Below are 25,713 nucleotides of genomic sequence, written 5' to 3'. Positions count from 1 at the left end.
TAAGCTTTACTTTGCAACAACTTATATTCTCAAGGTAGTGTGTAATGGAAAATATAGGCCCCAGGCAGTTTATCGTAATACCTCGCTCAACAAAGTCTCCAAAATCCATTCTTTCTCCTTAAAGTTACAGAGAAGTGGGGGAAAAAAACTCGCACCGATTTCTTTCATACCAGAGAGCCATGTTTATCAATTCGTGAAAATCAAAATTTTGATTCATCCCAATTGACTATTGACTTGGATCCTGAAGATTGAGATTTCGTACATTTTTGTTCCTCTGAAATTTTTACTAAAGATTTTTAAACAGCTTTAATCATGGTGAGAAATGAAATATTTGAGAGATTCTTGAATATAGTGACATCCCAAATTGTATGTTCCATGTCGTTCCACAATTGAGTCTTTCACCAAAACAGGGCAGACAAAACTGCTCTTTGGAAAGTGGTCAAACCATTGTGCCAGGAAATCAGAGCTCTGGAGTGTGAAAACACATCAGTTGATAATAGTCAAATACATTCATGAGTTTAAGTCTGTTTTCACTATAACATTGTAACTGACAAGTTGAATTTTTGAACTCCTTTTCACACCCCAAATTGAAAAATCAAAGTTGGAAACAATTACATTATACATTTATGTAATTGCATTAATTTTGAAAATGGAGCTAACTATTCACCGACTTTAAGAAGACGTGCCACATCCATGTAGCATCCAGACAATTACAATCTGCTGGGTTTTTTGAAATGAAAGTCCTTTCAGAATGGAAGATCATACACAGTCAGAAGAGAGAGCATTCTAGCTGTTATAATGTAAGGTTTACGTTTAGCGACTCAGCAGTTATGTGCATCACAGCATTAGATATTGATTTAAAGATCTTTATGTTTGGGGGAGAAAAAAAATCAATTCCTATTACTTTGGACATCATAAATGATGAAAGGAACAAACATGTATGTGTTAGCACCACGCACATTCTTTGCTGTGTGTTCCATCAATGCATTTATTTTGTTCATTGAACTTTGAACTCAATGGAGGGCGCTGGCATATAGAGGTAAATAGCGATACACTGCCAGCTGTGCATCAACAATGGCGAGGTTGCTTTTCATCGGTTGGGGGGGGGGGGGGGGGGGGGAGGGAATCATACAATACAGTTATCAATCCCCGGGATCTTGATTGACTTCTTGGCGATATCTCACCAGTACAATTAGCGTCAACCTTCTTGTCAAGATCACATGTTGTAAAGCCTACACAAAGTTGACAATACAGTCCTCATTAGTCAGGAGGGCTTACATAGTCAATGGAGGCATCACCTGAAATAAAAAAAAAGATAAAAAATATGAAAAGGGGCTCCTTCATATGATTGGCAGCTTGAGGCAGTATTAGCTTTGAACTGGGGCTCTTCAACGATGGCATGAAAACTCATTGGAGCAGAAAGGATCAAGATTATTCAAGTACACACGCTGTTTGATTGGTTATTTCCCATTCTTTTATTCATGGACGGTTAAGCATTTTTAATCATGGGGGGACACAGTCAATCATTATTTCATTACCTTGCATGTCAAGCTAAGAAGAAAGTCCCATGCCGTTACGTGACAGACTCTTGAAGAACCGGCCCAGGATGCTTTTTTCAAGCTTGATCCGCACTGGTAATACCAGATTATCAAAAATGGAATTTAAGACCTCTTTATAGGGTCCGTTTTTTTTTTAATTTTTCACAATATAAGCCAACTGTGCTATCTTTCCCGCATCTTTGCCGAGATTTTCAATTCCAGATGTGTATACTTCCATAGTGAATGCAATCACATACACGGTGAGGTTTCCTATATACTCCTGTATCTCAATGTAACTCGGTGATTACGGTGATTCTAACGCGATCACATCTGAGCCGGTGTGAAAGTGGCAATTACGGCTTTCCAATGCCATCTTCAACGAGGCTGTAACTAATGATAATAAGAAAACAATCAATTTCCTTCACTTTTCACAGGACAATGACCTATTTTCAATGGATGGCAGGCGTGCCATTAAAACAAATTTTCCCCAGAGATCAAAGCATCAGCGGCAATTTCACAGAGACAATTGCCGCAAGTCTTGATAATATTTTCATTCTTTTTGTTATAGACAAGTACATGTTCATGTTCTGCTCTCCTGAAATATTTTGAGACATAATGTATTAGTCTTGCAAACACAATAATATGCCGTGCAGTGGTCGACAACTAAATTCCAGTCCAGACTAGGAGTTCAGTCATCGACATAAACAGTGAACATTGTCACATACAGACTGTCTTGACAAGTTAAATACTGAGCATTTCAACCTGAGTGTTGACTAAGAACAAGAAAGTGTACTTTACAAATAATGAAAATCGTCAAAAAGTTGCAGTTTTTTAATTGGAGTTTTAAGAAATTGGACTCAGTGGGTTTTTTTATTTACGCAACTTTAAATGGGGGTTTCAAGATATGGTTGGGTCTAAGCCTACTAGAAATATTTGTGTCTTTGCAGACTTGTTTCCTGAGATTTTAAGACAGGTGAATATTAAGATACAGATTTTGTTCACACAAGGGTCAGTTCAGTCTTGAAAATGCTTCCAGAAAAAGATTAGCAAAGCGAGCATTTGGTGGTCGCATCAACCAAAGTATGTTGAAGATTAACCTCGGTTTTGGGGTGAAAATTGAATACTTTTTACCACTTTTCCTTCCAGGTGTGCTGTTGCTACATGGTCAAGTTTGTTTTTTAAACCAATAAAAGTAAAACATATCCCATCAGTATCTATACCTCACTTGACCTTGTACAGACCAGTGAAAAACATACAAAAACATGATAGTCACTTACTTGTGTAATGTTGCTAAAACACGCATGAAATTGGTGACTTGATGACTTGATGTGCTAGTGATAAGCTATGTTAAAGCAATCTTCTGGGCATTGTGATTTTCATGTTGATTTTTAGTGACTTTATTAAGGTAGAACGCGCCTCAGGGACAGATTCTCAAATTTCTACAATTCTTTTCTGATCTATCACTTGTGGGGGCTCATTTTAAAGCTCTTGGAAAAAGAAAAACTTTCACTGTCTTTGTTTTTCGAAAATCCAAAATTTAATTTTCCCCCATATAGTCAACACTGGAATGGCAGCCATTTTGAATTGCAAATGTCGCAAAATGTGGAGTAATCTGTTTTGCTGATTACAGACTTTGCATTGTGACTCCCGATTTTTATTGTTGATTGTAAGAGAATGGTTGAAAATTTCACATTCAAGAAAGTTTGGGGCAAAAGTTTTAGGCTTCCACTTTGGAGGTGCATACTACCTTAAAGGCTTAACCCTTTGAGCGCCAAAGTCAATTTTTGTCACCTTTAAAAATATACCAAGTCAATTTTTTTCAGAGTTTTACAAAAATTTTGATAAAAAACTGTCGTCGCTGAAGTTGGATGTCCATTTGGTTCAAAATTATCGACAAAATTTCAGAAAAATTCATAAAAATTGGTAAAATGTTGTGTTAACATTTTGGTGGGAAAAATTACAGCACTCAAAGGGTTAAACAATTTACTAGGTAGAATGCGTTTGCTCCCCGGGGTTTGGTCCTGATACTGCAGTCCCCATCCAAGGTGAATATGAGACTATTGGCACAGCAGTGTTCTGTTAGAAGGTGTTTGTCGATGTATGTGCATGTGTTAAATAGTGTTTATGTACATACATATGACAAGATACATGTACCAAGGATAAACCCAGACTTGTCTTATTCGTGTATGCGATGACTTCGTCAGGCAAATGATAATAGCTCTAGGGGTATTGATAGTTTCCACTTGAAATCCATTCCACACCATTGCATCTTTGTGCTCAGTACTCTCTTTTCTTGTGAACACACACCTGTGATTCTGCCATAGATATGTCCTTGGTCAGATTTTTAAAAAAAATCAAGTGAATGCACTGACTTGAATACGTGCAGCAAGAGTCCAATTTCAGTTTCACCGCCAGAAAAATTTCAACTCTTTCAGCAGAAAATCTTGGTACAACCTACGTTGTCATCACATGCAATACAAAGTTGTACTTTTTCAGAGGAAAACAAACAGATGTTTAAAAAGTCACAAAAAACAAAAATATAATTTGATGCATCAGTGGCTTATGTTGTTAACATGCTCACCCCCAATTCCTCGTGAACAGGTCCACAATCGCCATCAATTATACCAGGGTTGGCCCAAACCATTATTGTGAGAGGGTTAAAACAAAGCAGGATTTACAAATGGCACCATATAAAGCATTGCCTTCATGTTTATGTTCCATGGAGCATGCAGCAATCAGGGGAGATGTGTCCCATACCCCTGACATCAGCCCCCCCAGTTTGCAGGGAGAAATTTGACTAATCAGAGATGTTCTTAACTCTACGCAGTAAATCAGTATGACCTCTATGCTAGATGCCAGGTATATGTGAGCGTGCATAATGAGGCCAAAGTAAGTAAATTCTTTGTTTTGTGTGCATGAATTGTCAAAGTTTTTTTGAAAAAAATTCAAATTTTTTTCATAGAATTTTTCATCCTTTGCACTATTGTACTGCAAAAAAAGCCTTGACTGTTTGTGTTTAATTGTGTCAAAATACTTCGTCACAGCAATCATTCTACGACCATTGAACAATGTGATGATGTGAAACGGTATAAACCTCCAGAAGCGTATCATTACCAAAATGTACATGCTGTATGAGAAAACGATCAAATAAAGGCAGATTGATTTTGTGTGAACTTTGTGTGTTTAACCACTCACCTGCTTGCCTTTCAGAATGATGGAGTGGACACAAAACAAAGAATTTACTTACTTTAGCCTAAGATCCAACAGCCTGATAGCTAATAATGAAGAAGGATTCGTAGCTCAGCCTTAGTTTCCACAAGCCCACAGTAAATGTTTTAATTACCAGCTTAACAACTCATTTCATTTGTTGGAATAGCAGAAAAAATAGTTTTTGTGTAAGATCAGTCATGAAAACTTCTAAGCCCATATTAGCCTTAGTCTAGGAATTCAAACTTTTACAGTGCAATTTTGGCCACAGTCTAGTTAACTCAAGAGATGGCAGCCATTTTGAATTTCGGGTATCGGTAAATATTGGGTAATTTGTCTCTCCAGGACCAATGTGGTAACCACAGAACAAATAAACTACAAAAAGTTATCTAAAGGTAAATGAACCTTTAATTTTGTTCATCTCATGAAGGTATTCAACCAGTGATGCTTTAATCAGATATGATATGTGCAGGAAGTGTGCTTGATAGAAATGTCATAAAAATCATGATACATGATTTAAGTTATGTTACATGGACAGATATTCAGATTCTCAAACTTTTACGGTGTAATTTCGGCCAACCACTTGTGGGGGCTCAATTGGAAACCCATTGAGTATATAGAGGTTTCACTGGCATATTTTTTTGACAATCAAAAATTTTGTTTTTTCCGCCACAGTCTACTTAACTCAGGGTGGTGGCCAGTTTGAATTTCAAGTGTTGGGAAATATTGCGTAATTCTTTTCTCCAGGACCAAATCTTGCTCCACGATTCTTGATTTCGGAAGGCAATGGTTTAAATTTTTCTCCTTCAGGAAAGTCTTTCAATCTCGAGGTGGGAACTACCATAGAACAGGACATTGTAAAATGAAATTGGTGAAACTTGTCACATTTGTGCTTGCCATTACTGCGTACTTGTAAGAGTCTTTAGACTTCACACTCAAACTGATCAGAATATCGATTGGTTGTCGGTCGCGACTGGCGAGTGGTGAATCCCACTTCAAGTGTCGGACAGATGGTGCAAAATTTGCACAAGCACGCAGCTCAGATGAAAACGCTCCTACAGAAACGCATTCAGTATTGAGATGTTGTACACAGCTGACACCAAAGTCTCATTTGCCGGTAATGCCTACGAATCTCAAAACATCTGATTACATCATCAACTTATACATATCTTTTGCAAACCGTGACAAAACCCTGTAGAGATACAGCAAATTTCATCTCCTTCAATGCAAGATTCAAAATTTCCCCCAATGGTTCTACTCCGGAATAAAAAGGACGCGATGCGTACGACGTTCTACATACTCAGTACGCCCAAATAATCACGTGATGCCAGTACAAACAAACCCACATGTGTACTGAACGCGTATGGAAATACACGTACGTCTATGCGCGTTTGCGCACATGGCTTTGTTTGTACCGTGGTCGATTCGAATTCCGGGTTTGGCCTATTTCCCAGTATTAGGATCAAATTGTTTGCTGTCACTGTTTATTGAAATGTGCATCATGATAACACCCAAGTCTTCATTGAGCATCTGAAAACTTTATAGTCTCATCAGTCTTGATGTTCATCGCACCATAAATATTTTTTTTCATAGCAAAGGATTCGGGAAAGATGACTGTTGAGAACCACAAATGACATCCTGTGTTATGGCCAACTTTATAAAATAAACAGCCACTTTCAGTTCAGAAGAGACATGCCACTGTCACAAATATTATCTTGTTGTACGTAAAATGTTTTTTTGGTTTTTCTCATTAATTTTCTGTATATCATGTGTCCGTGTATAATTGGATCTCCCAGTCTGTTGGTTGTTCACTTAGCCAGTTAGCTCTGCCTGAGAAAAGTACTAATTAATGTTCACGTTTTCCTATTAGTGAAGGTGTGGCTGCAGTCTAGCGATATCTGAATGTTCACATGCTATAAACTGGATGGCTTAATTAACATCATCTACAGAACAGATGGCGTCTTTCAAAAAAATTGTTGTTTAATTGACAGTAAATTCCAAATGTGCACTGATATTTCAACCCAGAAATGTGTGTAGTAACAGTAGTGCATTATACGAATTTTGTTACTCAGAACCTGAATTATTTTGAAGTCGTCTGCTTGCAGTCAATATGAGGGGTAGAAGGCGAGAGCGACTCATTAAAGGTGTGTTCAAGTCAGTTTGACCGACAGGCAGACAGTTCATGGACGTTGTTACATCACACTGTCTTGCGATGGACAGTGTTGGAGACGGAGCATCTGCTGTTTAGCGACCACATAAAGCATCTGCTATGCGAGACAAACTAGGAGCAGGAAGGGCGCTGCATTGTCGATTTCAGAACTATCATGTCACACTAACGGCTATCCAAGGCCATTTCACACTCTGCTAAGCAGATGAGTGTTACTTTAAAAGGCATTACTCATATAAGAGTAAATTGGCCTTCCTATACTTCTCCACACCCACACGGCATAAATTCTTTGAAGAGTGATATCTTTAGAAAAGGGAAGTGCGGACCTACCTGTTGCCTTGTCTTTTGGGATTTTAAAATATATTTACATTCCATTACCTTAATCAAGAGTTTGGGAAAGAATGGATTAATAATGCCTAATTAATTGCCTGCCTATTCAGGTTGTTGTGCATGTTTCATGATGCTATCGTGATCAGCGGCAGAGTCGTGAGTGGGGCAATTTTTTTTTAAATTTACTGAAACAGGATCTATTTCCCTTCCATTGTTTCATGAAGTGTGTTTCGTGATGGGTTGTTAACATAAATTTATTTTTATCAAATTGAATGTCCATTGTTCTTAAGATATTACGATGCTGAAAAAAAATCGTCGACAAAAAGTACCAAATTTTTTTGTTTTGTTTAAACATTTTAGTCGTTGGCTGTTGATGATGTGATCACAGAAATTACAACTGCGTGATTTCACAACACAGAGATTAAATGCCCAGCCCACTTTTTTGCACAAAGAGCTTTGTCGGCTATCCCTGAAAACAACAGGAGCCCCTAATTTGATGGAGAGAATTAATCTGCATAAAAAGTCTCACCTATTCATCCACATTTCACCGTAAAAAGGCATAGTGATCTTAGTTATAGTAGCATGCGCCTCAAAAGTGAAAGAAACTTTCGCTCAAACTTTCCTCAAAGAATATTTTAACCATACCCTTTCAAAATCAAGAATAAAAATTGGGGGGGTCACCGTGCAAATTTTGTTACTAAACAAACAAATTACCTGACTTTTGCGTAGATTTGAAATTCAAAATGGCAGCCATCCCTGTGTTATCTCTACGGCGAAAAGTAAAATTTTTGATTTGCGAAAAGCTAAGACGATGAAAATTTTTCTTTCACCAAGCACTTTAAAAGGAGCCCAACCGGAAAAGAATTGTTAAAGTTTGAGAGGCTGAATATCTGTTCCCGAGGTACATTCTGCCGTACAAGAATGGGGATATATCAAAGTTTATGGGCAAATAACTTTTTTAGCTCGTATTTGGTATGCGTATAAATACCAAATAGAGCTTATATTTTTACAGTAAAATTTATACTGTAGATGAACTATGTAATTAATTGATGGCCTATCTTTTGAATCAATCACCTTAAAACATGAATGTCACTTTGTTTTTTATTTGGATAAATGTACCGTCAAAATCATACCAGATTGGTATGCAATATCTCTATTAATTTGCAATTAATCCCCTTTTCGCTAATTGCTTGGTGTTGTCAAACATCTGTGTTCATCCAAGGTATCCACAGAATGTTGTTAAACAGCTGTTTGCTTCCAAGCCTCCCACAATATGTTTTGTCTTCAACTTCAAATAAAACAGTAAATTATCTAACTTAATGTTCCATATTTAAAAAAAAAAACACTTAAATTTAAGAATTGAGGAATAGGCACCAAACCAATGGAGAACACGTGATAAGCAATTGAACTTGTGGCATATGTAAGTGGTGCAAGTTCATTTACGTTTTGGTTCACTTCAACAACAGATCTCTATCTATCTGATAAATATATAGCGTCAAATATCAAAAGTTAATGCTCACAGGCGCTTCGAGTGAGGAGGAACTTGAAAATGCTCTTTGAACGATGTAAATTTTGAAGGCAATAACTGTAACCCACAACCGGAAAGAAGTTCAAATTAATAATGAAAATTATGATTCGTCTAGTGTAATCATGATAATGGAATTAAAGGTATTAATTTTTAATAATTCAGTGGCTATGAAGGAAAACATCACGCATTTTATCCCTTGGCTTCGGGATAACCGCGTTTTTTTTTTCAAAGTGATAGTTAAAGCTGTTTTCAGGTGAATTGGGTATAAAATGGTCCAGGGTTTTAAGACAGCTGATGGCGGCCGTCATGTTTCTTAGGAAACGTCAAAGCAGTGGCTTATATATGTATTGTGCTGGCAACAAATAAGGTGTTGAATGGTTATGCCGTGTGTCTGATGAATCCTGTTGAAGCTCTTTTTAATCATAGGAAGAAGGGAAGAGTGGTATCTGACTCTAAGCTGTGTTAAACAGGATGTTGTTTGAGATATGTGAAGTTCAAGATGAATTCCTGTTTGATTTCCGTAATAATATTGGAGACAGTGGAAGTACTGGTGTTGTAATAAAGAATAACATTGCTAGCTAATATATTTTTTGCAAGTCAAGTTGTTTTAGAAGATTAAATGTCTTGTTGTTTGACATATTACTAAAAAGTGTTTTGTGAAAATCCTTTCCCTATCAAAAATTCATCTGCCATCCTGCCAGTTTGATAAAGTGATATGAGCATGGTGACCACGGCCGCTGCACCTTACCATCAGTGTACAGTAGCCGAATTCAGTCACGTGATTTACATGTGATCACTTAACCACGTGACTGATGCCAATTGTCCAGCCAGTGTCATTCATGCTGATGAAGGGTTACTGGACAGACCCGAAAGCTACAGACAATAGTAACCATTTGTTGAGTGCAACAGTTAAAACTACACTGTGATGAGCAAAATGTGTTTTCACCTTGTATTAACCCTTTCACCCCCATCTCCCTGTCAAGAGGTCCAACTTTGCCATAGAAAACAATGGAATTGGTTCAAACCACAGCGTTTCTAAATGCAAGATTGTGAGATACTTGTACTCAGCTGGGCAGATTGAACCCCCTAAAAATCCACCGGAACAGTGCGTGAGTGTTCAGTGACTTTGCTGGTTGTTGTATGGATGCATTACTGAATTTGACTGAATTGGCGGAATAGTGGACCCGGAATGTCACCCTGAAAATCATGGCAATTTTCACTGACACCTGGGTGTGGTGGTTACACATGAACTCTTCGAAGAGATGAATTTATGCAACAGATTCAGTGCTGTCTCGAAGAAGTCACAGGAAACACTATCTTTTGCTGTAAATAAGATTTTTCCGTCACCTAGGCAAATGCAAAATAGTCCAATTGAATGAAAGTGTGTGTTGGCATATTGGTTTGCATTCAATATCTTGGTACCCCTGTCAATTCCACACTTCAAAACTGATACGATAAACATGATATGTACACATGTATTTGCAAATTGCTATTGTCAGGAGACTCTTCTGTAAAATTAGTACATCACCCATCCACATAGAATAATGTCCTGTCTCGTTGATTCTTACATGTTAACTGCATGTACTTATGACAAGCCTGCGGGGCCAGTTTTTAAAATCATTTGATGTGTCCCAATGATCTGATAATTTCATATCCTCCAGCGAAAGTATCAGTCCGTCAATAAATAAATGTCAAGCAAAAGATAGGAATGAAAATGTGTCTTCAACATTAACACACCAACTTTTTTTCACCTATCTGTGGAGTTTTTAGGCATGTATCTGCACAGCTGAGGTCTGACGACGTGCATTCATATCTTGCCATAGGTAGTCCGGGTGAACAGTGGATTTTTAATAATAATCGCAGGTCCAACATGGTGATCCACTGAACGGTACACCATGGTTTTCTGTGACACCACAGTGTAACTAATTATGATATATGAACTGCATTGCTCAAAGCAAAGCTACAGAGCCATTTGCCGGGTAGTGTTGGAAAACCAGTACAGTTTCAAATTTGCATGCATTTCTATATGAAAAAAAAATCACAAACATGTATCTATACAATGCCACATACAGGCATTTTATACACAGGATGGGGAGCTTTCCACAGATACTCACATATGTTCAACGGCGGCAGACTTCCCCTTGCTTCCAGGAAATAATGAGTGAGAATATTACCACAGTTTGGCCTTCAGAAATGATAAATTATTTTCTTAGATCTTCCTAGGAATGGATTACAACCTTATTAAGGAATGCATCTCAGTATCAGTATGTGTAAGTAGAGGGAGGAATGACTAACATCATACGCAGAGGTTAATTGTCAGTGAGATCTCCAAATTCAGTCTTTAATAAGATGTATTACTGTTCAAAAAGAAATCTAACAAACTGCTACAAGTTAGTTGTCTTTGACCGTTTCTGAATTCACAGTCAGACAAAATGTTTGGCTGTGAATGTCTGGCAAACTACATGTACATTTCGGTCACCTGAATAAGGCAAGTAGAACAGCCACCCCACTGGTAGCTGTATGCTTCACCAAAAGTGAAGACGTGCTGAATAGCCTGGGATGCTCTGTCTTCCCCGCGCAGAACCTGCTGGCAGGAAAATATTCCTGAAAGTGCCAAATAAAAACCCAAAGTGCAACTGAAACTGTATATAGCAAGAGTAGCATATAGCACACTGTAATAGGAGATTGTCTAATTGCTACACAGTGAGACTGGCTGTCACAATATAATCATGTATGATACATGTGTATCATACAGCAATTTCAAATTTTGACGTCAATTTGGGATGATTTCGCGGTGGATCTGCCAGAAGGATTTCGTTTTTGATACGCATCCACATCAATGGTGGGCTCCAGTTTTTACGTCTCTGCAGGCAACAAATCAATTATGTCCATGAACTTCCTCCAATTGGTAGTCTTTCCAGTTTCACTACCTAGATGACCCCCCCTCCTCCCAGGCCCTCTTGATTTTCAGTAGTCTCTCTTTTCCACTGAATTTGTAAAGTTTTACTCAGAATTATTCTTAGAGTAAGTGACCGAGAGAACTACATTGTAAATCCTCTGACTTTTTTAATGTCTTGAGAAAACATGTTATTAGTATGACAAAGTTATGGAATATTAATGAAATAAAAAACTCAAAAGATGGCCAAATTTAAAGAAATTTTACTAGGGTTCTAAATAACGAAACCTATCCTTTAGTAGAAAAAGATATTTAATCAGGTAAACCCAAATCATAGTCCAGTATGAAGATTTCTGAGGTACTGTCTCCATGTAACTTGAGAAAATGCAGCCCTCTTTTGATTGGCTGTTTTCTTAAATGTGTAATAGTCAGTGTAAAGAAGAAACACGATTCGCATCTGAAAACAGCGAGAACCTGCCAAAGGAGAGAAGTTCTTTCTGCAAATAAGTTGATTTTCCACCAATCCATGACTTAGGTCGCTGTTTTGTGAATGATATTAGGCATTTTATCAGTTTGAGTGTTTAAAAAGAAAAAAAAACCAAGAATTTGAAAGGGCTTCTCATGGCAACCACATTGACAAATTTTGTGTCACATGTTTGCTCAGAATGAAGAACATGACTTTCCTTATCGTGATAAATCTTTTCATGGCTGTCTCTCAAACATAGAAAATGAATATATGACAAATTAGGTACAACAAATTGAGTTTTGTATGTTGTTTTTGCTTCTTGAGCTCTACACAGTTCCACAGCTCAACAGGGAGTTGGCATTACAAACATTTGGCTCTTTCAAAGTGTACCAGTTTCATCTAAGGGATCGTTAAGCACATATCACATGAAACTGTTTCTTGGATTTTCTGTTTTTTAGCCCCTAATCATCAAAACAAGGCTTGAAAGAGGCGGGCGGGATATAAAAAGGAGCAAGGTAGTGGCTGGGCTCATTATGCAAGATGCAATGACAGACCAAGCAACGCAGCAGAGGGAGAGCAGCAGAAAATCTAGCTTTTTGAGTTTGTTTCAATAAAAACATTACAGAAACCGATATTGTCATCATCATAAATATAACGATGCCATGTCACAGAAAATATTTGTATAAAAATAATATTTAGTCCATTTCTTTATGCCAAGTAAAATTGCTATATTCTTTTATGTCAATCCAGTGCCATGATCTTGTTTATGTGAATTTGTGAGAATCATAACGTTTCAATGGCGCAAATCAACATTATTTTTCAGGCTGCTAGAGTGAGGCAGAGAATCTGTAAGTTTAATATAATGTTTTTGCTTTTTCGTGTTTCAGTATTGTTCACTAGATCATTACCAATATCTTACTTTTGAAACGCTACTTTTATATTTGGCAATACAAACTTTGGTCGCAAGAAGCATATTTTTCATAATTCAAATTTAGTGTAATAGTGTTTTAAGTCTGAAGACTTCCCTCTACCCCCCCCCCCCTCCACCACCGCACCATGGGTTTCATGTCTTGCATGATATGCCACTAGCCTGTAGGGTACATAAAGCATACTGTGGAAAGAAAAGTAAGGAGGGGTTGGAATTACGAGACAGCATACTGTAGTTGTCCAATTGCCTCTGCTGCTGTTGTGATGCATCTTGCCCAAAACCTAATTATTGTTGATCATTGGGACAGAGTTCCTCAGAAGATCGAAGACTTCAAATTCACTTAATTTCATCGCTTTTTTGTCATGTGTCATTAGAATATTGTCAAATATTCCAAAGTCATACCCTGCATGCAAATCTACACACAATGTAGTTCATTCTGATTGACATGGGGGGTTTTTGTTCCTCAAAAAATTATTTTCATTGGGCAAGATCACTGAACAAAATTACAGATGCCATAGGCAGGTTATTTTGCCTGTGCTATTTGTCATGTATGTTACTGTGTCAGTGACTTCCCTTGGCGTTGCAGAGTGACCTGGAAAAGTGGCGACAGTTTTGAGGGAAGGGCAGAAATATTTCAGTGGCAAAAAGATATATTAGATACAAACACGCAGAGAGAAAAACTGATATGAAATTTATCAGTTTTCAGAGTTTAATTGAGGATAGTTTTGGAACCACACCTGGAGTTTGTTTTTTACACACGATGTGGGCACTGCATTTTTATCGACAGCCCAAGATTGATGTCTTTTGTTGAAAACTTGTCATCAAATTAATTTAGCACCCAGAAGGACGTGAATGTACTTTCTTCAGCTTGCCTGAAGGCATTCTGGATCTTTTGTATGCCCTAATTCATCTGATATATCTATTTGAGGAAAAAAAAAAACTATGGCAAAGAAAAGAATAATTGCTTTGTTAATAACGTGTCTGACAGCACAACGGTTTGAACATTAAGATACTTTGATTTTGTTTGGTACATCAATTTATCATGAACATTCCAATATGGCATACCAGGCACCTGACAGCTATTGTAACTTTATTTCATCATGTATCATTGGCTGGACACGCCTGAAATTTCAAACTTTCTGAAGGATATCACTTCATTCCATGATAATATTCCTGCAAGACTGCCAGGCGTCTGTTGTGTTCCAAGTATTTTTTTTCCTCCCCGTAATCCAAAGCAATTACTTCTCTGTGCCCCCTGACTAACAACACTCATATTGACTTCATCATGGGTTGTCATGAGGGTGAGACACCAGCAAGGCCCGGGGGGTGACACAAAAGTCGATAGTCATTCCTTTTCTAAATCTCTAATGAGTGATCCGGCAGGTACATGCAGTAAGTCATTTGAAATGACATGGCGAACAGTAAGAACTATATACTGAGCAGAGCCAGCCGAGTAAATGTGTTTTTGTCACAGAGGTCGTAACCCTGATCTTAAACCTAACCCGGATCCCGTGACACAGCCACAAGTAATTTCTGCTGGGTCTCCACTTTGTTAATGCTTGCCACTAACATATTCTCATGGAGGCATTATTTTCGTATTCCCGCTAATGACTCCGACATTATCCAGAGTTTAGACCTTATGCCAAAACTATTTAATTGCTTCAAGTGCAACTTGTATGTGTATAAGGCAAGCACCTCTTATTTAAGGTAGTTCACGCTAAATGAAAGTGAAAGACTTTCACTTTTGCTCAAACTTTCCTTGATGAATCTTTCAACCACTCTCTTTCAAAATGAAGAATATAAATCGGGTCACCTGCAAATTTTAGTACTAGGGAAACAAATAACTCAAGATTTACTGATATTTAAATTCAAAATGGCCGCCATCCCTGTGTTAACTCTATGGGAAAAGCAGGTGAAAAGTTTTCTTACACCAAGAGCTTTAAAATGAACCCCCACACTGCAAGTGGTAGATCAGAAGAGAATTGAAAAAGTTTAAGAGTCCAAATTTCTGTACCCGAGGCGCATTCTTCCTTAAAAGACTTTTACAGTGTTGCAGCCAGGAATTTTAAACCAGGGACACTGTGTCCCACTACCGTTTATTTTTGGGACATTTTGCACATTTTGGGGACAACATGCATCAGTTGTCAATCAAATTTTGTATTACTTTGTAACAAACTAGTTTAACTGAACAAAATTCAAGCTACCAGGACCGCATCGCTATGCTTGAAATTTCAGGCAATTGTAGCAGTATACCGTATCTGCCTCCAATCAGAGCTCAGTTGGACCACAAGTAAGTTATGATATCACGTGCAGCATATTAATAACTTTATCATTGCTCCGAAAGTACCAAAGTATACAATGTAAGCCTTAATGTAATCATGCAAAACAAAGGTCATCATCAGTAAATATTACTAACAGACCACATCCAACACAGTCGGCGCATGAGTGCACCCGAGGTGACCTGCAGCATGCGAGAATGCGGGACAATGGGTTCCATTTTCGGGGACATTGTCACAAGGGCACATCCTGGCTGCAACACTGATTTTATATATTTTCCATTAGTTTCAAAGTTAGCGATCAAACTCGCGGGGCTACATCCCCCCACCTCTAAAAAAGTCGTTCAAGCATAAGGTGAAGTTGTTGCAATGTTGACTGTGACCTCTCCGCACTGGAGGAGTTCAACGAAGCACACACATACATTGTACATACATGCCAGCGCACAACTTATGTGAGGTGTACATGGCTAAACTGAGCTTCGTACAGCCTCGGGGTAACTCTGTCCATGGGAAGAGCTATCCACTCATGGCAGAAAATTCATTAAATTTTTAGCGGATTTGAACTCTCAATAGTCAAGAGTCCTACTGCTGGCACAGAGAGTAACCAACCGTAATTAGTTGAATTCAACAAAGAGACATCACACGATACAAGGCTTGCCAATTGGAATCGATTTATTCAAGACATCTTTTGATTTGCTAAAAGAAAAGAAGTCCTGTTAAAATGATGTCAGGATGTTCAGGTGGTAGCATGCCAATCCACAGAAAAATGTACCAAAGCCCTCTTGATGGGTTGTACATCGTGTTATAGTATTGCGTCTGTGAATTAATTGTCTCATCTACCAAGGAGCGGAAGTGTCTTACCCCCACGTAGTAGAAATACAATTTCTCTCTGTGAAATCAAGGGTTTATAAGTTCTCTTAGTGTTATACACCCTGCCCACAAATCTTCATAGGAGGAAGTAAAATATATTCTACCTGCGTATAGACCTTAGAAAGGCTTTTGATACAATTAATCATGACATTATGTTACAAAAATTAGACTATTATGGTGTATGGGGGTTGCCTTTACACTGGTTCAAAAGCTATCTGTCAGAACGTATTAAAACAAACGGTCAATATAAGCAATGTATTTTCGTCATATAGGTCAATTGAAAGTGGGGTTCCACAAGGGTCTATTCTTGGTCCTATTTTATTTTTGTTATATATAAATGATATTGTAAATTCTACTGATATATTCGATTTTCGTCTATTTGCTGACGATACAAATATGTTCAAATTTATTAAAAACACAAGTGTCATCAACCTTGACCAGATTAATGTTGACTTTCAGAAGGCCTGTGACTGGTGCAGTGCAAACAAGCTCACTGTTAATGTGGAAAAACAAACTTTATGTTAATTAAAACACCCCAGAGGCTGGTAAATACAGAGGGCAGCTTGAGTGTGGATGGAAATATGGTCTCGAATGTCTCATAGACAAATTATCTGGGGGTAATTTTAGACCAGCACTTGACTTGGAAGGCTCACATTGATAAAGTTAGGAAATTAATCGCCCCTGTGGTTGGAATTATTTCTAAAATTCGTCATATCGTCCCCAAAGAAATTTTGCTTTTGCTTTATAATTCCATGATTTTACCCCATATTTGTTACTGTATTGAGATCTGGGGGAATACATTCAGTTCTTTACTCCAACCTATCCTAATTTTACAGAAAAAGGTTGTCCGCCTTATCACATTCTCTGCTGCGCGAGCTCATACCGCCCCTCTATTTCAGCAACTGGGAATTCTCAATGTCCATAAGCAATGTGAATTTAATACTTGTACTTTTATCTTTGACCTTAAAAATAGTCATTTCTCACATTCGGTATATCGTTACCTCGATCCAGTGCCTCATAGTTTTTCAACACGTCTTAAAACTGGTGAAAACTTCTATATTCCTAAGGTTAATCTTACTTTGAGCCAACATAATTTGAAATATGCTGCAATTATGCTATGGAACAAACTTCCAGATTCTATAAAAAAGTTAAATGAAAGAAAGCACTTCAAACGTCATGTAAAAGACTGGCTACTTGCCTGTTGATACTATTTTCCCCAAAAGTTGTGGGGTTTTCTGGTCACGTTGTCTTGTTGTTTTATGATCTGTCTCATATCATTTGTTTCCCGTAATATATTTTTTGATCTGTACCTGATATGTAATATAGTTTGCAATTATTGCTATAGATTTTTCTGTCCATATCCGCAGATGTACATCTTATGTTATCTATATAGTATAAACATTAGGGGCCACAACTCGACTAGTTCAGAAGAACTATATTGTTGTCCCCGCTAGGAATACCTGCTAAATTATAGAACATAAATTTAGCAATTGTACCAATTTCTCTATCTTTATTTTTTTTTCCATGTGTCTTTTGAGTGAATGTAAGTTTATATTTCTAGCGAAATAAACTGAACTGAACTGAACTGAACTGCGTTAAAGAAAACCCAGTGTTAGAAAATTCTAGCAGAAGCCATATAGCGTCTGTCACAATAGTAGATTTCTTTGCTTTTTCCCCCTCTGTGTGAACACTTTTGCCATTGAAGTACAAGTCAATAGGGACCATACCAAGATTTCGTTGTGAAAGGCTCAAAGTTTGAGCAAGAGGGCAAAATAGCAATCCTATCTATTACCGGTATGTGTTGGGTATCCACTCCATGTCGCATTTTAAACTTTGTTTAACCTTCATATTACAAGCTTTTATTTTTCCATTCATAGACTAAATCACATTGCAAGAAAAGAGTTTTATTAACAGTATTAGGCAAAGTATTGGTTTCAGTGGGACTGGATTCGTACACATGTACAAGTAGCAAATTTTCCATAGTGAAGTGGTTTTTAATGAGCCATACCCATGGAATGGTATAGACATTGTACTGTGACGAATTAACTGGCAGTGGAATTGATTTCAGCATACTTGGCTGGCTGCTCAGCGGTGTTGTCTATAAAAAAATCATATTTCTAATACGTTTTTTATCACCTAGATCTCAATTTTCTCCCTACCCAAGTAATTGCCTCAATGGTGAACTAGTCACTGTGCAATCTGCTTTTGCTTCACTCGTGAATTAGAGGTGCAAAGTTAATGGGGGTAGAGTGTGAGAAGAAGAAAATTATCTCAATTCATCTGCCATGCATATCTCACTGGAGATGTGTTTGAGTATCTTGAAGTGTCTGTCCTCCTGAGAGTTATTTTATCGGAGAGACTTTCCCACCAGTGCTGGGAGCTTGTCTGAAATGCAGACAGCTGGTGACTCGATGAGTTCGTTTTTGGAAAATCATACGATCAAGACCAATTTATTTGCATTAAGAGGAAGCAGCCCTTAGCATTTTAACATCTTAATGATATCCACATCACAGAGATTATAAGATCTGTCACATTTCTGCAGCTCCTGGGTGCCGCTCGTTCAGTCAAAATCTTCAATCAAGCCATTTTTCTGACTAAACATCTTTACTCCTTGCAGAAATGACTTCAGAGAAAAAGCGAAATGTCACTGCCCCTAGGGCTTTTGCACCGTAATGTGCTACAGTATCAAATGATCGTGACATATTGAAATTGCTAACACGGTTAAAGTATTGTGCCTTAAATGCATGGGCTGTATGCTTAGTCATTAACAGTGAATCTGGGACCCTTTTTTTATATCATCATATTTTTTTTATTTCTGAGCAGAAGAAATTTTTTTTTCCAGACGCCCAACTGAAAAGTCTGTGATTCGGTGACTGTTTTTTTTGAAGTTGCAGCATTTGTCGGCAACACTTTATGTCTGTGAAGGCAACAATGAGGCTAGGAATCATGGTGTGAGCCAATCGGCAAGATCAGACAATGACGTGATTTTTGAAGATCACATAGACCGGGAACTTCTTCTCCCCTGGGCATTGCATGGGCGAACAGATTGCAGACTAATAGGGTGAACTATACAAATCATTTTTAGCTTTCTTTAGTGTTAAGGCAGTCATCGTAATTCAAACCAGCAGTGATTTCTTGAGCTCACCATGTTTTTACACTGAAAAGTTTTTTTTTCTTTCTCCTTTTTCTCACTCTCTGTGTCTGTGTAGGTATTGAATGTAAATTGCATCTTAAGTCCAATTATGCCAATAGTAGAGGGAGACAGCGCAACCCAGCAGGATGGTGATGTCAGAACTTTTGTGACGGATGAGCAAAGCAAAATTAGACCCCGCAGGATACCCAATCAAAACATAGTCCACCGCTTGCGTCAGAGAGAAACGCACGAAGGCAGACCGGGTACCCACTTCCAGGCAGCAAGAGTTTTCCACCAAAATATTTTCCCCAACTTTACAGTGGTCAATGTTGAGAAACCGCCGTGCTTCCTCAGAAAGTTTTCCCCGGACGGGCAGCACTTCATTGCGTTCTCTGCTGACCAAACCTCGCTGGAGATCTACCAGTTCCAGGGCCCGGCAGCTGCAGAGGTGTTGCTGCAGAATGCTAAGGGAACGCTTGCTGGCAATGATGAACTTTCCAAGCACATCCGTGACAACATCTTCAACACATTCTTCATGCTGCGACACAGCGTCAACGTTGCCCCCAATGGTGAGCACCTGAACCGGGAATGCAGTTTGTTTACAGATGATGGCCGCTACGTTATAGTTGGCTCAGCGGCCTATGTCCCCGAAGAACCCTACCCTTACTTCTTTGATGTGTACAGAAACAATGAGTCTGTGTCTCCCAACCCACGCTCACCGCTCGAGGACTACTCCCTACATGTAGTTGATATGCATTTAGGTATACTGTGCGACAGCCGTCAGTTCAAGTGCGACAAGATTTTCTTGTCACACAATCAGGGATTGTATCTTTACAGAAACATTCTGGCGGTTTTGTCAGTCCAGCAACAGACAATACATATCTTTCAGGTCACTCCGGAAGGCAACTTCATCGATGTCAGAACAATCGGCAGGTTTTGTTATGAGGACGATGCACTGGTGTTGTCGGCCGTTGGGCCTGATGCCAGCACTGGTTCGCAACAGCACCGCCCGTTTCGAGAGGGAAGCCTCAACTCCCTGAAGCACAGACTCCTGGCATTTTTGTGGAGAAAGGCTCATGAGGACGGCTCCCCAACTGCCATGAGGAGATTCTATCAGTACTTTGATCAGATTAAACTGCTGAGAATGTGGAAAATGCAGCTCTTAGACGAGACGAACTTGTTGATCAAATACGCCAGTGAGGATGTGGTGACACTTCGCGTACAGGATCCGAACTCACAGCCCTCATTCTTTGTAGTGTACAATATGCTGACCACGGACGTCATGGCCGTATATGAGAACTCCCCCGACAAGTTCTTGGAACTCTTTGAGAACTTCTGTGACTTGTTTCGCAACGCGTCACTGCACGCCCACGCGCAGTTCACCTGTTCCGCCTCGTGCAACGTCTACGCGCGTCAGATCCAGAGGAGGTTCAAGCACACCATCATCAATGCCAAGTACGGTGGGCACACCGAGGCTGTGAAAAGACTCTTGGCACAGCTGCCAATTAGCTCGCAATCATACAGCAGCAGTCCCTACCTGGATCTGGCGCTCTTCAGCTACGACGACAAGTGGGTGTCAGTCATGGAAAGGCCCAAGGCGTGCGGGGATCACCCAATCAGGTACTTCAACTATTTTTTTGCCTCAAATCACAGATTCCTCTCAAAATGGTGAAACCATACACCACCACCCCCTTACCTAAAAAAATAACTTTCCTTGTCCATGTAAATGATTGTTAAACAAAAATTACACTGGCAGTCATGACTATACGATCATTAAAAATCACCAACTGTAGACCTTCGTGAATGCCCGATTTGGGTTACAATATTAAAGGGGTAATTGATTTTTTTCTGAGTATGTAGCTTGAATCTCTACACCTTTCATTAATTTTTTATTGTTTAATAGTTCCCCCATGTCTCCGAGTGGTTTCTCTGTACGCTCTTGATTAGGGGATCCCGTGATCCCACGTTATTGAATGACTCAGGTACATTATACAAGGCATATCATATAACATGTTTCTATTACATATGAACTGGGAAAAAGTCTGTCAGTCATAACAAATGAGCGTGTTCTGTGGTTGTCCCATATTTCATGCAAGAATGAGTTTTCTCTTTTGGCCGAGGGGGTGGCCTCTTGCTATTAAGTGAATGGTGGGGGGCCCCTCATGACCAACCAGGGATGGTATACGTAATGTGTTGTATTGTGACAGAAATGTAAGGGATGAAAGGAATCGTTTTATGAGTGTAAAAGTCACCAGCAGTCTGCCTACGATTCAATGCTTATGTCAGTCTTCTTTGACTGATCAAATTAATCTGTAGATGTAAAACTGTGGCACAGAGCAACATCGTACAAAGCTTACACTGTAGTTTGTCTTCAAGTTATCATGTTTCCCACTGAGCCCGTCACCTACTTTCCTTCAAAATTGCTAAACAAGCAAAACTATTTTCCCCGACTTGGCAGATCTCATATACTAAAACAACTTACTTGTGATCAACGTTGCAGCTTGAACTTCCCAAGAATTGCCCCTATATATGTCGTGTGTCACTGGACTTAGCTGGCTATCGCATATATAGACAATACTGAATTGCACGCACTGACTTGGCAGGACAATGGCCCCTGAATACCAGCTTCTGAGCACCCCAAATATCGATACAATTTCCAGTGACCTTGTGAAGCAGGATTATGGCTAAACTTTATCAGGTCTCCAGTTTTCAATGTCGCATGTGCGAAAGCAATGTTGCCAGAAAACATACAAATTTTCCTACATTTTGAATAACATTCACACATGTTTTTCTCCCCAAATAAGGAAAAAATATCCAAAATACAGAAGTTGGTATAATTTATTGAGTATACACTGACAAAAGTGAAACTAATATGTGATACAGCTTGTGCTAGTGATACCATACGGTGTATACGACTCTATGGTTCTACACAAGAACCGAAAAGAAATTTTCTTTTTCATCTCTTTTTGTCAGAACAATCATTGCAATAACGTATCGCTGATATTTTGTAATTTGCTATATTGCCGTAACTTTGATGACTGCATATCGGGTTGCACTGTATCGGATGATGTGCCTCTACATTAATGGCTCTAGGGACTGATGAATGGGACGTGAAGTATAGGGTTTTGGAACACACACTCGCAATCGCCGAGCTCTCAATATCAATTGTGGGCAATATTGATTTCACAGACTCAGTGTCTTCAGATAAAGATGGATTTGATAACGGTGATTGTCCTCTGGACGCGGATGGCATCAGTCTCGATTTCCGCAAACTTTTATGCTGACGTCCAAATATGCATTGTGATTTTGGAAGAATGAGGAAGTATTTACATAGATTTTGTGTAAAACAATCATAAAAACAGTGACATTCAATTACTTCAGTTAAAGTCAATATCCAGCCATCCTATACACTACGGCAGTAAACAGCATTGCAACTTCTTAGGTCTACATAATAATATCCTATACTCTGTGACAGTATATCACACCTGCCAATCAGTGCCAATACAGTATACATGTACCTCCTTCACACTGTGACAGTACACAACACCACATCTACTATATTCTGTACTGTGACATCCACTACACAATGACAGTGTACAACATCACATGTTCTATATTCTGTACGGTGACATCCTAGACACTGTGACAGTACGCAGCAATACTTCTGCCACTGTCGATATCACAGCATTGCACACAGATAGACAGCACCCACACACACAAGTATCTCTGCTGTAGTGTCCAGTAAACCATCCAATACACCAAGACAGTACACAGTTTACTGTAACTTAGGCTACATTGTTTATTACACAATGTACCCTCCATGCCTTAAATCCAGTAGCCAATGATTCATGAAAGGTGTCTTTGACTCTAAAGACAGAATGTTACATATAACGTGCTGGTGTGGGGCCGACTCAAAAAAATATCCACAGTTTGAAAAAAACTCTGTCAAAGTCCCCTTCCCAGAAAGTTCAGAGGTCACACTGGTAACATACCGTCCTATACACTGAGACAGGATAAAACTAACTTGGCTCTATTGTGTGTTACACACATCCTATACATTGAAACAATACCAAGTCATGCTGTACACTCTATCACACCATCCTATACACCAAGACAGTGCACATTAACTCCTAGCTTGCTGATTTCTTATCACACCATCCTGTACACTGAGACCGTGTTTTTACAGACAAATGTCCTACATAACTATCTAAAGAACTAAAACTTGTCTATGATTGCCTGACTATTTGGTTTTCAAAAGTTGATTCGGTTTTCTTTTCACAGGTTTTATGCCAGGGATTCTGGTCTTCTCAAGTTCAAGATTCATGCTGGAGTGCTGGGCAGGCCAACACCCCCGACAGCGCGCAGGCTGGTGGCCTTCACCTTCCATCCGTACGAACCATTCGCTATCTCAGTCCAGAAGACCAATGCCGAGTACATCGTCAATTTCCACATCAGGCACATTTCCATTGATTGATCACTTCCATGTCCGAGACATTTATCAATGACGTGGCGCAGTCTTCTGAAATTGACCTGAAGAAGAGAATGTGCAGTTTCTGTATAGGAAACACTGTACTAGCTTGGTCCATGGTTCCATTGGAGCAGTGCTCTGATAAGAAGTTTGCACAGACTCCTCGGGATGTGTCTTGTTGAACTTTTAACACCAAAGTTGTGCTCATGTCCATTCACTGTTTTTCCCAACAGTTCACTGAAAGAACAATACAAACCAGAGAATGGACTTTTTAAATGTTTTTTGTGGCTCTGTAAAGCTGACAAAGTATGCATTAGATTGTTGAAAAGATTGACTCTCTGATTGAGTCACAGCTTCATCAGTGGCTTCATTTATTTACTCCTTCTGTGAAGTAGAGCAAAGTGATCAAAAGGAAAAGACAAAATAATCACTTTTCTGTGATTGATAAACTTGCTGTTTAAAATTCATATTTGGTCGCATTAGTTCGCTGGATCATGAAATGTTACCTTGTCGTACATTCAGGTTTATTCAAATATGTTCCTTGAGTTACGAAAAATAGCGGCTTGGTTCAATAAAGCCTGACCTTTTTTGAATTTCACTAAAACTTGTGAGTGTTTGAATGATTTTGTTAGCTCCCATATGGCACTGAGAGCTCATGAGATGAGCATCTGTTTACTGGATGTGTTTGTCTGTCTGTCTGTCTGTCTGTCTGTCTGCTACAAGAATTTGACAATTATGTGTATGTTACTAAGTTTGCTACAATAATTTGACAATTATGTGCATGTTAGTATGGTTTAAGGTATAGAGACTTATATAGGGTTGAAGATGTCTTGTTCTTTCAACTAAACTCACCACCCTCAAAAACATGAAAAGAAGCCCAAAATGTGAAAGTGATGATAGCGCTGATCAGATTACTTTAATCTTTGGTTTGTCCAAGAGTACAGTTTATGTACATTGGTCCATTTTGTGGTAACATCTAGTGAAATTTTAGTAGTTGTTTTAGTAGATTCTTAAACATAACTCCAATTTCTCAAAGTAATGATGAACTTTGCACATGTAAATGATTAAAATTTTTGGAGAGATTTTCCTATTTGATCAAAACCATTTGGGCGAAATAACCTCACAAATCACTCTTACAATCACACTCAAGAAGATTTCACGGGATGAGCTCAGATTTTCAAATCTGGCTATCTTGTATTTTTAGAGTATTTTTATCATTCTAGGTCAAAAAGTTGCCAGGAATTGTCTAATTTCTTTGAAATTTGGTTTACAGATTCACAAGGATATTTCTCAAGTGTATTTGTTCATATGACTGAAGATAAACAAGATTTTCCTTTCAAGATTCTATGTTTTTATATCATCCCAGAAAGTGCTGTTCTGATTTCCTTAAAATTTTATTTGTAGGATTTATAAAATGTGAACTGATAAGCTTTAATTGAGAACCGTTTAGTGATATTTAAGTCCTGAAGTCGAAAGGGTTACAATGAACGGCATATCTTGAGAGGCGAGTGCCACATCTTCGATTAACCTACTTATACAGCAATCGTATCGAAATTTCCATCCTTCTTCTAATCTGATTGCTGCCATACGTTGACCCCCCCCCCCCCACTGCAACTGAAGTCGCAAATTGTTATCCACTCGTAGGCTAACACTGTAACAGGTGTGAAAATGGGGCTCAGTTGGGCACAGGTCCAGTAGGCATAATTTGTGATGATTTTTTCCTATTATTATCATAAAAAATAATTATGAATATTAATAAATTATTAATGTTACAGAATATTGAAACTTTTTACACACAATGTCGTCTACTTTGTGTAAATGCCATCTGGAAACCCCATTGTTTTGTTAATTATGATTATGAATAAATCATGATTATGATTAATAAAGTCATATTTTACACATTGTA

The 25,713-nt window shown here is 38.6% G+C and overlaps 1 protein-coding gene across 23 annotated transcripts in view; it reads left to right on the top strand.

Moving 5' to 3' along the window:
- Positions 1-24,411, top strand: part of LOC139121717 (DET1 homolog) — a 52,096-nt gene extending 27,685 nt beyond the window's left edge. For 13 of the 23 annotated variants that reach the window (XM_070686825.1, XM_070686814.1, XM_070686810.1 and 10 more), the window contains 2 exons: positions 19,416-20,959; positions 23,621-24,411. In XM_070686825.1, the coding sequence (XP_070542926.1) occupies positions 19,449-20,959; positions 23,621-23,813 (1,704 nt within the window). In that variant the 5' untranslated portion in view covers positions 19,416-19,448 and the 3' untranslated portion in view covers positions 23,814-24,411. The other 10 variants (XM_070686821.1, XM_070686815.1, XM_070686817.1 and 7 more) reach the window with 7 other exon arrangements.
- Positions 24,412-25,713: the final 1,302 nt, after the last annotated feature.

The sequence above is a fragment of the Ptychodera flava genome, chromosome 21, assembly GCF_041260155.1.
Source record: "Ptychodera flava strain L36383 chromosome 21, AS_Pfla_20210202, whole genome shotgun sequence".
NCBI lineage: Eukaryota > Metazoa > Hemichordata > Enteropneusta > Ptychoderidae > Ptychodera > Ptychodera flava.
Note: the sequence above shows the minus strand (reverse complement) of the source record. Positions and strands in the feature narration are given on the sequence as shown.